This window comes from Struthio camelus, chromosome 16 (genome assembly GCF_040807025.1).
Source record: "Struthio camelus isolate bStrCam1 chromosome 16, bStrCam1.hap1, whole genome shotgun sequence".
In the NCBI taxonomy this organism is placed as follows: Eukaryota; Metazoa; Chordata; class Aves; order Struthioniformes; family Struthionidae; genus Struthio; species Struthio camelus.
In genome coordinates this window covers 20,529,496-20,544,549 of record NC_090957.1, presented here as the reverse complement: position 1 = coordinate 20,544,549, position 15,054 = coordinate 20,529,496, and the positions used below count along the sequence as shown (strand labels likewise).

The window sequence follows — 15,054 nt, the reverse complement described above, 5'->3', positions numbered from 1 at the left end:
CCTTCCTTCCACTGTAACCTGTTTCTACTAATTTATGCAAGACATTAAAATAAATTTGAAATATGATTTACCCAACAGCAATAGCTGCTTAAGCCAATGAGTTGCAACATTTCTGCCTGGAAGCCAACATTCCCCTTGAGAGAAGTATAAGCAGGTGTTGACTCAGTTTAATCTTCCTCCCCAGAACCCAAGTGCGGGAAGACATCAGCCAGGGCTTCCAGAGGCAGGGCCTTTCAGGAATGGGACTATTCTTAAAAACCCAGCTGACTCATAGCAATCTTGATAACAAAGTGAATGAACTCATAGATGTGGCATAATTAAAAAGCAGGACTACATTCAAAGAAGAAAATCATACAGACTCCTCCACCTATACCTAATGCTATCAAAACCAGTTTATAGCACGTTGACAGAGATGCTCAACCAATTCATTTGACATTTGTTAAGCTCCTTTATGTCAGGCAGAAAACTGCTGCCCTGCTGAAGTGCTGGCCTCTAGATGAAGATGATAAAAGGCACTTAGGGAACTGCCTTAACTCCAGTTTGGTTTTTTTTCCCCTCTCTAAGCCAAACATGCAACTGATGGACATTAACAGCACAAGAACCACAGAAAACATTTCACAGGAAAAAGGTCTAGAGGCACTGAAACAAATCAGAACTCTCCACTGTAAACAATTTTATTACAGAATCTCCAAGTGTTTTACAAACATTAACGCCGTAACACCATAACGAAGTACATATTGTTCCCGTTACGCACAGGAAAATTAAAAGTCAAGGGGGCTTGGTCACATCACGTTGTTTGTGGCAGATGCACAGAAATAGGAAAACAGATTAGCAGGTCCTCTATCTTAGCGACTGGACCTCTCTTCTCAGTGTGACAAGCCAGAATGAGAAAAAACTTCTGAATTACTCCATTTCCTTCCATTTTCCACAAGAAACCAAAACTCAGTCTTTCCATTTAACTGAGCTTAGCAGCCTTCTATCTTTCAGAGGTATGATGTCCACCAGGTCTTTAAGAACTCAAAAGCCAAGAGCTTTGCATGAACATGAAACAGTTCACAACTACCAACTCAGGGAAACATTAGTGTTACTACCTGTTCCTCAGCTAGCAGAGTTCAGTATACTTCTCCTCTCCCCCACAGGAGCGCTGGCCTTTCAGCAGCATGACGCACACTACTATTGCAAACCACTTTGAGATTATCTTTCAAGCAACCAATTGTCAAGTATTTAACACTTACACAGTTCAGCTGCACACAGCAGAACTGAAAATTTAAAGCATCCGACTCCTCTCTGCACAAATCTCTTACCTGTGAGCTCTGAAGAATGCTGGGAGGACCAAGCTTGACCTTTTTGAAGCCACGTTCACACCGTTAACATTACAGCTTGCACACATACTCCCTCATCTTCCTCTGGGAATCAGCTGAATCACCCCTTAAATTAGCATTTCAGTCCATTAGTTAACTCCTTATGAACTTGATTAGAACCGCTGGCTTGGCCTTGACTTGCTGTGCCAGAATCCAGACTCCACTATTTCACATACAAGACTAACCCCTTCCCTTTACAAGGGCAACACACTCCTCCACTCCTCCTCCTCTGCAAAGTTCAAGCCTTTCCCACCCACGGGCTGTCAGAGAGCAACCTTCTCCGATTCCAACTTTAGTTAAATCAAATTCTTCAGGTCACCCCTTGTAAAACAGGTTTTGCTTCCCTGAGCATCCTAGTAACCTTCGCTTAGGTAACTACTCCAATGTAACCTTTTCTAAGCACAAGTAGCCAGAACTGAGCAAATGCTCAAGAGGTTAAATGTTTTGAACTAGACTTCCCATTACTTTAATAGCAGGTACCTACATCTCTTCAAAATTTGCTCCAGCAAGCACCGCGTACTCCACTTCCTTCAGCTTTCTACATTTTAACTAATTCTACCAACCTCTGGCACAAGCCACTCCACCTCTGCACACCCCCAACCCACCCCCCCCATGGCTATTATTCTGTAGTTGTTTTCCACCTGGCATCTTCCCACGGCCCCGCTAGCATCTAAACTAAGTCAATTCTGTGACTAACATAGCTTTTATCCTCCCTCCCCCTGAATCAGGGCTTCTACTTCCTACTCAAGATTTCATAATCTTTGAGAAAAAGTACGTCTCATATATATATGTATATACACACACCTTTGGCAATATAGTATTTCTGCAAGGAGATATCATTTTGTAACAAATTACTCATTTGTCACCATATACAATATACTTTACAAGCGTTACGCATGCCAGCATGCCGAGTTCAAAATTTAAATCTTCTAATCTTACCCCAAGCACAAATCTTGGATTCCACTGCCTGCTCCATTATGGATGCTACCTTTCCCTGGCATACAGAAGCCACCTATAGAACCATTTTTGAAAACAGAGTGTACATATTTACACAAATACCCTATTTAACCATTAACATGATAACCCTCTGAACTGAGCTCACTAGGACAGTCCTATGAACTGGCAAATTATATATTAAGCAGAACAAAATACCATTCTGCTCAGTGCTGATTATTAATTCATCATAAGTTTAACTCATATCCAAACATAAGCAATATTATTTCATCAAATAACTGAAAATATTCACGTACTTTTATAACTATGAAGATATTCATGTACTTAAGATACAGTGTTTATACAACTCATACCCTTGATAACCTAGCCTAAAGCTGAACAAACCTGAGTGACATTATTACCCAGCCACCTACACTATGCAGTAATGGCTTAATGATTACATTTCAGTGACCTACCACTTATAACCCAATTCCTTGATAACCTACATTATTAGCTAGCTTCCTGCACCCTGTATATCAAGCCCACTAACACTTGAGAGTATATGCACTGTGAAAGTTCACACGCACTTTACTCCTGCAGGCATTTATTTTTAACATAAGGGAAGCCGATTAATCTTACTTCTTTCCTTCACGACCTCTTTAGAAGAGTTTTGTTGCCAGTAACATTACAGCTTCCTCTTTTAAAAGCCATTAAAATTTATTCTTCTCTTCCACCTAATCTTGTGATAAATTCCATCCACCTCCCAGAGAACTGATCTTTTTTTAGGAGACTGAGCTGAACTGATGTTCAAACATCAACCCTTCCTGTGAAATACTATGTCTTTGTTGAAAACAAAAGTCTTTTGTCTGAAAACTTTCGAGATTTAACAATGCTACAGTTCCTTGCGGCAAGCAGTCAAAGCTTAAGATTCTTATCAACAAATGATGACAACCATGCATGTTTTTTTAAAAATTTTATTTGTCAAAGAAAAAAGGCAATAGCCAATTGAAAACCTACTTAATCTTTAACTCCAATTTTGACTTTAAATTTAGAGAAACGACTTATTTACTTTTTTCTTTTTTAAACAAACCCCCCTTTTCCCCTTTAATGTTTACCATCTACTCGTGCTGAATCCTTCCAAGGAGATTGCTCCAGCGTACCTCTCCAGGTCCTCGCTTTGCTCCTTTTACCAAAAAAATGCAAAATTCCATCGTGCATCTTAAGGGCTCCAATCGTCAAAAATAGGAAAAAAAAATCTTTGGAATAGCCAATTGAGTTGAATAAAAAAAATCCACACGAATGCGGTTTGGTTGGGGCAGGAATCCACTCCTATGTTCCTGGTAATTTGATCCCGCTCCATGAATCCTTGTAATTCAGCCTCCCTATCCTATCCACATTATGATTTGAATCCAATGATCCAGCTCCAAGGATTGGGATCCAGTGAGCCCTCTCCAATCCAAACCTTTATAACCAGCAAAACCAAAAAAGAGGAGGCAAAAAGTTAGATACTGTAATGAAAAAATAGGATTCTGGGGAATGATCAGTTATGTTTGCCATCAATTAATAAAGATGTACATTAATAACTATCAATTCCCCAAAACAAACTTTTGAATGGTGATGCTCAGATAATTTTTAGAAATGTTAATTATTATTTGGAGGAAACATTGTAATATTTACATATGTCAACTGAAAATGCCAACATATTCATTGCTTGTACGGTGGTGCACTACAGGTTTTGTGGTTGCAAAAAGTGTTTATGAAATTGGAAAAGTTTACTGCTAAAGCTATCCACCTACTGTATGTCTAAACTATAGCTAGTACTCCCATCTGGAAGGTAGCAAAATTAACTAACTGAAGTTTTCAAACATATTGGTGAGTCAATTCTGAATTAGTCTGAGGGGAAGGGCTGAGACTTAAGAAATTATTCCCAACTACGTTTTCTATTTTTGCTTTCATTCTGATACTTTAAAAAAAAATGAAATAGCAACGCTGTATCAGTCACACAGAGGACATGCAGATTTTAGCAGTATTGATATTATACTCTATCTGATTTGAAGGTACCCTTTATCTACAAGTGTACAAATACTACATAACATTAACACTTGTAACCAAATGCTGCATGACAAAGTAAACCAGTACTCCCACCCCGTCCCGGTTTATTCCTTTAAAAAACTAGAATGGAATAGAGAATTACAAAAGCAAGTATTTAGCCACAATTGCCAAAAAAGTTTTAAAGAAAAGAGCAATTGTAGTCTGCGGGAACTAAAACATGCCTGAAGAAGTGACAAGTAGGTGCATGTACTCAATTAACCTGTCTCTCAGTATAAGGTCAATACTGCCAATTTCATCTGTGACAATAGCACTTGGAGTCATACCATTGCCTCCATTATTGATCTGATCCTCCTCAATCCTCCTTTTGACAATCCTAAAATGATTGACATGTGCTCCACAATCCTTTAATCCAAAGCATTCTTAATCCATCTCTTCAGATATGTCTACAGAAAGACACACGAAAAGGCAAGATAAAATATAAGATCCCCCAGAAGAGACAAGTTAGCCACAAACATCCCAACATCCCCAGCTTGTATAAACCATAGCCGAACACTGAGACATTTACACAGCAATACCACAGTTTGAAGAATGTTGGTAGTTAACTATAACTAAATTGAAACAATCCTGACTGACATCAATTAAAATACAATTTACCAAAGACATGAGGGGAATGTTGATGTTAAGGAGCAAATACTCACTAGGGATTTTACACAAGAATGCAATTCAACACTTCAGCCAATTTGAATAAAACAGTTTGAATTAAAAAATGAAAGACTGTACTGAGTAAAGGAAAACTGTGTACAACACGGGGTTCTACAAAAAGATCATTGCTAGTGATCATTTATGTACGAGAACGGGATCTGCTGTGACGGGGAGAGTAGCGTGGAGATCCTCTGCTTCTTCTTGGGGAATAACTGCGGCTTCTGCTGTTGCTTCGACTACGGCTTCTGCTACGACTACGGCTGCGTGACCGAGATCTTCCATAGCTTGGACTTCTTGGACCATCAACTTTAACACGGATGTAGGCAGTTTCTCCCTATTGAATAGACAGAACTTTCGATTGAAGGGTCTAGGCTTTACGGCCATCTTTTTAGGCATGCTGACAGACTGAAGATATTGTTTACCAAAGCACAGAAATAGACATCAAGTCTTTAAAGTCTATTTTACGACAAACTGACTACGGGCTTAGCTTACATGCTTTGCGTATTAGTACAATGGCAACCACACATCCTTACCTTCAAATCCTATCGTTAAGCCCTTTGTATCCAATTCTGGCCCAAAAATAAGCATGAAACCTACCTCATGAGATCTAAATTTAGTGTTATCCAGTTTTCGCACAGCGTAGGTCATATCTTCCTTCCGTACAAACTCCACGACACCAGTGCCATCTCGGAAAACATCAGCATAACATACATCACCTGCTTCACGCATGTGATCCTTTAAATCCTGCCAACTTCCACTTGGAGGCAGCCCTGAATAAAAGGCAATACATTACTTGAAAAATGAACTACATTATCATACAGTATTAGATATTAGATACAATAGCATGCCACAACAGGTGAGACAAACTATTCAGTAAGGAGAAAGGCTGCCTTGAGAAGCTGTGAACACTGCTTCCAGAATACCCGAGGGGGATGCTTTTTAAGGGGGGGAAAAAGCTGCAGGAACGGCATGGCTCCGCACGGAAACCAGGCGCTGCGAAGCCGCCTCGAGGACCCCCGGGGGAAACGCGTTAACTAGAGAAAGAGAGAAAGGACTCACCCGAGACGATCACTCTGTACTCCGAGCGCCGGGACGGGGGGCCATACCTGCCCCGGGGGGCGCCACCCCCTCCGCCGCCGCCACCGCCTCTGCCGGTGCCCCGGCCGCTCCGAGGGAACTCCACGCGGAGGCGATACCCATCGTAATCGTAGCCGTCCCGCCCGTAGACGGCGTCCTCCGCGTCCCTGCGGGCCGGGACGGGCGGTGAGCGCCGACCGCAGCGCGCCCAACCCGCCGCGCCCTGCCCACGCACCGCCCCCCCCCGCCTTTGTTCCCGCTTCCCGCCGGCCCCACCCCGCCCTCCCCCCGCGCGGGCCGCGGCCGCCCCACGGAGCGGGGGGAGAGCACGGGGGAGGCCGTTAGGGCTCCGGCGGGTGCCCCGGATCGCTGGGGCGGCTGTGGGGGGGGGGGGTCGGGAAACGTCGCGGTTCTCCCTTCCCCAGCAGGCCGCGGGTGGGCACACGCGGGGGGCCCCCCACCCCCCCTACCCCAACGGCAGGGCCGGCGGGGGCCTCACCTGGGGTCCTCGAACTCCACGAAGGCGAAGGGCGGCCCGCCGCGGCGGTTCTTGAGGTCGATGTCGCGGATGGCGCCGTACTTGTAGAACACGTCCTCGATGTCCTTGGTGCGGATGTCGGGGGGCAGGTTCCCCACGTAGATGCGGCAGTCGTTGTTGCCGGCTGGGCCGCGAATCACGCCCCCTCCGGACATGGCAAGGTCAGCAATGGCTGCGGCGGTGGAGAGCCGGAGCTCAGCGAGCGGACGGGTCGGCGAGCGCGGGGGCCGAGCCGGGCACACGGGAGCGCACACACGCCGCCTCCCCCAACAACCGCTTCAAAATGGCGACCACGGCTTCCCTCGCGGTCCTACTGCGCGCAGCGATTTCACCCCGGGACGCAGCACCGCCTTTACCACCACAAGTGCGGCCGAGCCCGCGTCTCCCGCCGCCGCGCTCCCACCCCGCCCTCCTGCGCATGCGCGGCAGGAAAAAGTAGTCCCGCTATTTTTTTTTTTTTTTTGGCTCTCGGCGATTACAGCTAAGAAGCCGGGCCAGTCCCGGCAGCGCAGCTCCCGGTGGGAGGGCTGCGGCGAGCTAAATCCTTCCTCAGGGAGCCCCGGCTCCCCGCGTTTGGGGCAAGAGCCCCTTCAACGGCCGCGCTTATCACGGCGGCAGGCCGGTGGCGTCACATCCGGTGCGGAGTCCACGCAAAGAAGGCCCGGCTGGGGGCAGGGGAGGGGCCCGTCCCACAGTGCACCGCGCGGGGAGCGGCGGGGGCGCTTGGCGCCAAGGCGCGGGCTGTGTCCCACAATGCACAGCGGCGGCCGGGGTGGGGGGCGGCGGGGCGCGGCGCAGCGGCGGTGGGGAGGCCGCGGGCCTCGGCGGGGCCGCGCCGGGCCTGGCCTGGCCTCCCGGCCGCGGGGAGCGGGGCTGGGGGTGCCCCGGCCCGGGGGGTCCAGCCAGGGGGGTCTTGCCGGCGGGGCTGAGCGGCGCTTGCCCGAGGGGCAGAGCGCTGCGCTGCCCCGAGGTAAAATGGCCGCCCCGAGGCAGTGCAGGAGGCCTGCCGGGGATGAGGAGCGGGGCTGGGCCCGGCCCGGCTGCAGCCCTCGGCCCTGAGAGCACCGTCCTCACCGGTCCTGGGGAGGGGGAATCCAGTCAGAACTTGGGGTTCAGTCAGCTTGGGGCTGATTTTTTTCTTTCTTTCTTTCTTTCTTTTTTTTTTTTTTACTAACTGGTCCCTGCAGCCTTCCCCTTTCTAAATTCGACATTCTTCAGAGTGCCCACTGATTGCTATCCTGTTCTGGAAGGACAGCTGCCTCTTAAGAATCAGCCATCAAAGCCCCAGTGTTATAAGTTTGAGGATCAAAGCAAGAGGGACAAAACAGACCTTAAAAGATGTGCCTGACTTTGTAGTCTGCATGAATTTTAAAAAGCGAAGGAGCCAAAAAAGCATTTGGGAGACAGGGAACTGTAGGTCTCAAATGAGGATGCTTTGAGATTATGATGCATGAGAAATGCATGCAAGGGAGGGCAGAAAATAAAGTCCTATAGAAGAAGCAAGAAAAAAATGTATAGCACTATTATGTTCCTGTGATTGTCATGCACGTAAAGTCGTTTTTAAAGACCAATATATTCTAGTATGTCACAAAGTCCTGAAAGAGCTATTAAAGCAGTGGGTGTTACTGTTCAGCGTACAAACTGCTGCTTACTAGGGAGGATGGGAGGAGATGACCCAAACTTCAGTTTAAAAACATAATACTGTTTTGGCCAGCAGTCCCTCCTTGATGTTTAAGGCTGTGTTGGCATGCAGGTTTTCGGAAGGCTGCAGATAAAATGACGTGAAATCTCAAGCCTCCATTTCAAAAGTACCTTAGAAAATGTGTCCGGTTCTCAAAGGTATTGCGTCTCACTCTTGTTAAGAGTGTGTCCAAGAATATAAACTGAGGAAGGTGTTACTGCTGGAGGAGGCCATCACTTTCTGGCGAGTAGCTGTGGGCACAGTCTTTCTCCTGGGTCAAGCGAACTAGCGCACCCTCAGTAAACAGTGCACGTTTCTGTGCGTTGCGTAGGGCGTAGAGCGTGCATGCAAACCCTTACAGCGCAGCAGCTGTTCCCTGGTACGTTCCCACCTCGCCATAACCCACCCTGACTTTTTGTTTTGCCCACGCTTCGCTGCTCGGAGTTCACATCACAAACTGCTTTTGAAACGAGATTCTTCGTTTGGTCTACACGCTGTATCAGGTGTGGGAGGGAGACCTAAAAAGCAGCTGAGATAGTTGTACTGTTACAAACGCTAGGCTGCGTGTCCCTTATTTATCTTTCTGTAGTATCTTCCATAACAGCTCAAGCAAGTCCACATGGTGCAGGGAAGGTTGTATCACTGTAACTACAGTGGTAGGGTTAAAATAGTATGTGAATATGCAGAAAAACCCTTTAGGCTCCTGAGTTAATTAGGGGATTTTGAAAAATGTGTCATGCCTCTTTAGTAGTGTCTGTCATGCATACTTCATTTTTCATGTACTAATTGCAAATGCATATTCCTCTAGAAAACAGCGGTCCTAATGACTTAGAAAAATATTTCCAGTATGATGTTGTAATGCGTTTGACTATTATGAATGCCTTTCATTTCTCTCTCATGTAGGTTAAAGTACAGTAATATGTTCTACTCTAATGATTTTTAACATTGGTAATAACTACGTTAGATTGCTAGTGGTTTAGATAAAAGACTGCTATTAATCACTGAAAGATGTTAAAAGAAAGCCCATCTTCAGAAGCGGTGGTTTCTCTGAGTGTAAACTACCCACTATCTGGACATTTTCTACATCTTTACAGAATATTACCGTTTCACAACTCTACCAGAATATGAACTGATGAAGCAGTGACTGTAGTACCCATGTGGTTCTAGGCCACGTACGTAAGTTCACTGGGTACTCTTGGTAAATACATCTTTTGAACCAGCATAACTTGACAAGCTAATTTAGTCATTTACCAAATCAGTAGAAATACTTAATGCATACTTAAAAAAATTCCCCCCCCCAAACTGAGAATATACTCTTTCCAGGTATAGAGACAAGAAATTAGTCTTTATTTTCAAAAGCTTATTAAATTGCTGAAAGTTACTCTGTAAGGCATCATAAAATAGTAGTAAGTCTGCCTGGTTTGCTAAAACCCTATTGCATAATTTCTTTTGTGTGTTAATCATCCTCATAACTACTTTAAATCATTGCCTTAATTACCATAATGAAGTGTCTCTTTATAGAATTATTGATTATTTTCTTCCTCATTGCATTTTTAGCTTTGTGTTACCAACAGATAGCTTTAAAACAGTTGGATAAGCTGCAAAACATGTTTGCTTTGTCAGAGTCACTTTTGGCTTTCTGGCAAAGTGTGCTTGTGGAGAATCATTAAACGTTATTAATTATGTAGAAAATAAATTACCAGGAGGGGAATGGCAAATAATCTTGTAAAAAAACGGACTACTGTGGAATAACAGGCTTTAGTTTTCAAAATGAGAGTAATGTAAAGCATGGCTTTCAATTTGAGCATATTGATCAGTAAAGCAAATATTAACCGTGTAACCCAGTATCAGGAGTATCTGCACGTACCTAGCTTGCCAGATAGAGGTACGCTACAGTACGATTTGTTATAATTGCTTCTTAGTCTGCTGTAGGCCCTCTCGTATACAGAAAGAAAAATAGCACGTTTGCTTTAGCTCTTTCTGCCGTTCTCACAGCTTTCCTTTCTCTCTCCCTCGTTCTCAGAAGTCTTCCCATTGTGTTAACATGCACTCTCACTCTTTTTCGCATAACCGTGCCAATGCCTGAGGTGGGTCTTTTTATGCAAAATACTAAAACGCTTTATAATGGGGTCATTATTCATTGTCATGTGCGGTGAAGCCGAGGCGTCGGAAGCAGAGCGATTTTCCCAAGACCACCTAAGAGAGCTAGCGACAGAGCAGGGAACACAGCTCGCGGCCCCGAGCGTAGGCGGCGCCTGACCGCTTCGGTAGCAGTTCGGAGTGGCCGGTTTCGTGACCTTCGCAGCTTCTCTTGCTATGTCAGTGAGAACCTGTTTTTCCTAAGTCACTGGCAGCCTCCTTAGTACTGTCAGGTCCAGCTGGGATTAGTCTTGAGTAATCTTACTTTGTTGTAAAATAAGTTTATCAAAGCTCAGATACTGAAATGCATGGATCCTGTCTTTGGAGCTTGAAATATAAAGTTAATATTTGGAGGGGCCTTCAATTTTAAACAGTGCCGAATGATTTCATTGTCATCAGTGTTATTAATTTGCATGTGCAAAAAAGTTTCAAAAACATATTAGTTGATTTTGTCCGTGATTTCTCGTCAATGGATGTTCATTGGTACATAAAAATGTTATTGAGGAAAAGTTTTCTTTATACTGGTTAAAAATACTCTATTGAATGGGAGCGTGCAGAGTGTGAAAATGATTATTCAGACTGCTGTTCTGGTGCATATACACAGTAGTACTTGGGATAGATACCTCGGGAAGAAAATCTAATTTGGACTACTTGTAAGATTTATTTAAAGTATAGTTTTTCAAGATTTTTTTCATGTTTCTTTGCATAGAACAGGGCAGAGCTGGTAACATGGAGCAGTTCTGTGGGATTTTGAGATCTCATCTTCTTGAGACTCAAGTATTTCCCCAAAGTGACAATGCTTAGTGTTTGGCAGGATTTATTTTCTTTTTTTGAGAGTATAGGTCACTAGTTTTCCACAGCAATGTTGGTAAGAACGTGAGTAGGGTCCACTAGTCTTTCATGCCAAGATCTGTGGTGTAGGGGGGCATAGAAGGATGGCAGTAGTGTTTTCCAGTGGAATAAAAGGAGTGCTCTGAAATGAAAGATTAAATGGGACCTTGAGGAGTCTATTTTCTGCCCAAGTAGATTTTAATAAGAGTGGCTCATTATTTGAAACGAGGAGAGGGGGCCAAAACCTCCCCTTATTTTGGAGAATGCAAGTGGTTAAAACATCAGACTACATTTTGCATTTTTTACTTTTATTGGAGAGAACCTAAGTAGCTATTTCGGAAGTGAGAGAAACTGAAGGAGTTATTTATTGTTCAGACAAAATTTGAGTATCTTGGTAAGATAATGAAAATATGTGCAGGTTTGAAAATATTTCCCCTAAATGTGGATGATGGTAGAGCTCATTTTATTTATTTAGGTTCATACATAAGGTAAAAAAGTGCACAAGCACGTGGCTTGCGATATCACGATGCATTTCGACTGTGTGAATTGTTGCTGAAAGCCAGCCTGAAAGAACAAACGTAGGTACAGAGACTTAAACAAGAAAAGCCAGCCCAGAAGAGAATGCTGGACAGACTGGCATTTGCTGTCCGTAACTCCATCTGAATTTAAATCACTGCATTTAGGGCAGACATAGCCCACGACCGCAACTCGGCAAGGGCCCGCAAGAGTCAGAGGTGGACGTTCATTAATTCAGATGGATAGTTGTAGGAGAGAAGGGATTTTACAGGTGGAAAAAATCTTTTCATCCCCAAAAGCTACAACCAACGAAGACTGTTTTGTTTGCTTTATGTAAAACACAGCGTCTCTGAACAGGAGCCTTTAAAATGATGGCACGGGCTCAGTGTGGTCATGTACCGCTAAGCAGGCCCACATGCTATTGCTCTTACCTGATTCTCCCGGGAATATTAAGGAACAGACATTCCCACTTTGATTACAGCAAACTCGGGCTGCCAACTCATCCGCTACGGTGCTGCGGTGCCTGCTGGCATTGCAGACCCCTCCGCGCGCCGTCTGGGAGCCTCGCATGAGGCGAGGGTCATAACTAATTGATTACAGAAGAGACTCAAAGGATTGTGAAAATAATTTCCGCGGGGTGGGAACGCAGGCTCCCTCAGGAATACTGACACAACGTGCAAAATCCTTGGCGAGGCTAATTGCAGCCCTCCAGCTCGCTGCGCTCGCTCAGCGCTGGGCGCTGCAGACCGCGTAAGCGCAGCTGGCTCCGCGCGTGACTGTGACGCTGCCGCGAAGGGCATCGGGGGCCGCGGGAGCGCGATCCCGCCCGGCTCATGACTTCACTCCTGTTAAGCACACGACGTCGTTAGCTGAGTTAAGCTGGGCAAAGGATTACACGTTTTGGGAAAACGCTCATTTTTAGACGTTCTGAAACGTTGCTCTTATTTTTCTTCGTAATACCAGCTACACCATGAAAGCTGTTAAGTGTGATTTACTCAGAAAAGCAATAATTGCAGTGTCTCCAAAGCAGACTGGTAAAGTCTCATATGGGGAGCATAAAAACCGTTCTCTTGTCCCTGCCCCGCGCAGCGTTTGTTGCTGGGCGCCGCCGACTCTCCCCGGCGCGGGCAGCTTCCGGCGGCCGGGGCCGGAGGGCTGCGCTGTGCCCGCTCCGGCCGCCTGGGAGGCTGGCTGAGGGAGCGCGAGGAAGAGAAGTCTAGTTCAATTGCCCACCTTTGTTCGTCTTGCTGGTGCAATTAAATGTTAATTTAAGGTTTTGGATTTTTGATGATCTGTGCTGCTTCGTTGTTGTATTACTATGATTTTGGTGCAGAGAGTCCAGTTTTGCCTTTGACTCCCGAGTGCTAACACACGGTGTTGGTGGGAGGGGAAGTGCTTAACACAGAAGGAGAAGTTTAAATGAGCCCCCCCAAAATCTGTTTTAATTGATTTCCTTTTTTGTGAAAACATTTATAGTCATGTAGGGCGCTGCGGGCTCCTTCTGCCCACTCGCTGCTGCTCCCTGCCTCCTGCTGTCACCAGCACCGTGACCGTCTGCTTCGCTTGTGCTCTCGCCGTCTGCCTGGTGGGATGCGCCGAGAACCTGCCGCGGATGAAGGGAAATGAGTGCAAACTGTTAGTGAAAACAAAATGCATCCCCCCCCCCGGCTTGTTCCTCCTAAGGAATAAATAAATTGAAAGTAGCGCATATTTTTAGGTTGCTCGTTTAGGGAAAATCCCGTCGTTCCGGCCCGGTGCGCGCTCCGCAGAGGGTCAGTGAAGCGGGGAGGGGAGCGGTTCGCCCGGCCCGTTTGGCGGTGCCGGTGGGGAGCCGGCCCGGCGCTGCCCCCTTGCCAGCCGCAGCTCGGGCCCCCCTTGTGTTTTTGGAACGCAAGGAAATAGAGCGGGTGAGAGGTACGCGAAAGCGTATTGTTACGTCCGAGCAGAAGATTTTAAAATAAATAACATTTTAGGAACTGTTCTGTGGTCACGCGCAATTTTATGCGAACGTTTGCGAAAGGGGCAGGATGACGCTGAGCCTAGGAGCGGACAGACGTCACAGCGCCCAAAGGCAGGAGCCGGCGCAGCCCGCTGCCCGCCCCGGCGTGCCCCTCGCGCCCTGGAGCCTCGGCCCCAGCCGGGGTCGCGTGCAGAGCGGCTGCGGAGGCACGGCGGTGGCGGCGCTGGTACTGCGAGAAGGGCTGGGTCGGTCCCCGCTAGAAATCACGTTTCGCAGCCATTTATTAGCAAGTAGCAAGTTATTATCAAGTAGCAAGTTAAAATATGTAGTCAGAAATTAGGACTGAGAACACCCTGGCTGCCTTCTGCCGGCAGTGCCGTTCCCTCACTCTGTACTGTGCAATGCAAAGCAAACAAGTGACAATCGTTAATTTTGGAACGATTTCTGACTTACTAGTGCGGCAAGAGCCTAGCCACCATCTCAAACAGAAAGAAGAAACCTAATTTTTTTCTCTTTTTCTAATATGTCTCTTTGGTGCAGTTACTTGAGGATAGCAAAGAAGAAGAACGGCATAGGATCATCGTATTTCAGAGGCAGGACCCAAGCGGGAGCGCTGGGCGTTCCCGGGCAGCGCGTTAACATTTCTGGGCTCCGCGCAAGGCCTTGGGTGAGGGCGGGAGGATGGCGGAGCGGAGGGACCGCGGGGCCGGGGGAGCGCAGAGCCCCCGCCGCGCCGCTTCCCGCCCGGGCAGCCGCTAGGCAGAAGCGGAAGGCGCTGGGGACCGCCGGGGCGCGACGAGCAGCCCCTGCGCGCTGCTGCTCCCTCGGAGAGCGCTGCGGACGCCAGCCGGCGCGTTTCCCGGCTGTGCCGGCGTGCCCGGCGCGGCCCGCTGCCTCGTGGGCTCTTGAACCCCTCTTCTCCGGGGCGCACAAAACGCGCGCGGCTTGGCCGGGTCAACCGTTGCAGCTCGTGCACAGAGCGCAGCGAGAGCATCCGCGGGCGGCTGGCCGGGCGGGCGAGGGGGCGCGCGGCCCGGCCGCCGCTTTCGCCGGCCGCGTCGCTGGGGCCGCTGCGCAGCGTCGCGGCCCCAGCCGCTCGCCTCTGCCTGGTTTGCTCTCGAGTCCGCTCACAACGGCCGTTTTCGGGGGCTGAGGTTTCTGCTCAGCACGCCGTTCGGCCGCAGTTCGGGCCGCGAGAGACGCGAGGGTGTAGCGGGAATCCAGCCTGCAGCTCTGGATTAAGGCAGCGCTGGCAAATGGTGCT

General features: G+C 47.3%; 1 protein-coding gene across 2 annotated transcripts; it reads right to left on the bottom strand.

Moving 5' to 3' along the window:
- Positions 1–3,252: 3,252 nt before the first annotated feature.
- SRSF1 (serine and arginine rich splicing factor 1) lies at positions 3,253–7,325 on the bottom strand. Of its 2 annotated transcripts, XR_011134786.1 has the most exons (5): positions 6,625–7,294; positions 6,108–6,292; positions 5,646–5,818; positions 4,670–5,382; positions 3,253–3,756 (listed from the first exon to the last, which is right to left on the bottom strand). XR_011134786.1 is itself a non-coding variant. In XM_068909549.1 (4 exons), the coding sequence occupies exons 1-4, from the start codon at positions 6,816–6,818 to the stop codon at positions 5,188–5,190; spliced, it is 747 nt and encodes a 248-aa protein (XP_068765650.1). In that variant the 5' UTR covers positions 6,819–7,325; the 3' UTR covers positions 3,253–5,187. The 2 variants fall into 2 exon arrangements, 1 of the variants encoding a protein (XP_068765650.1); XM_068909549.1 differs by having other exon boundaries at positions 3,253–5,382; positions 6,625–7,325.
- Positions 7,326–15,054: the final 7,729 nt, after the last annotated feature.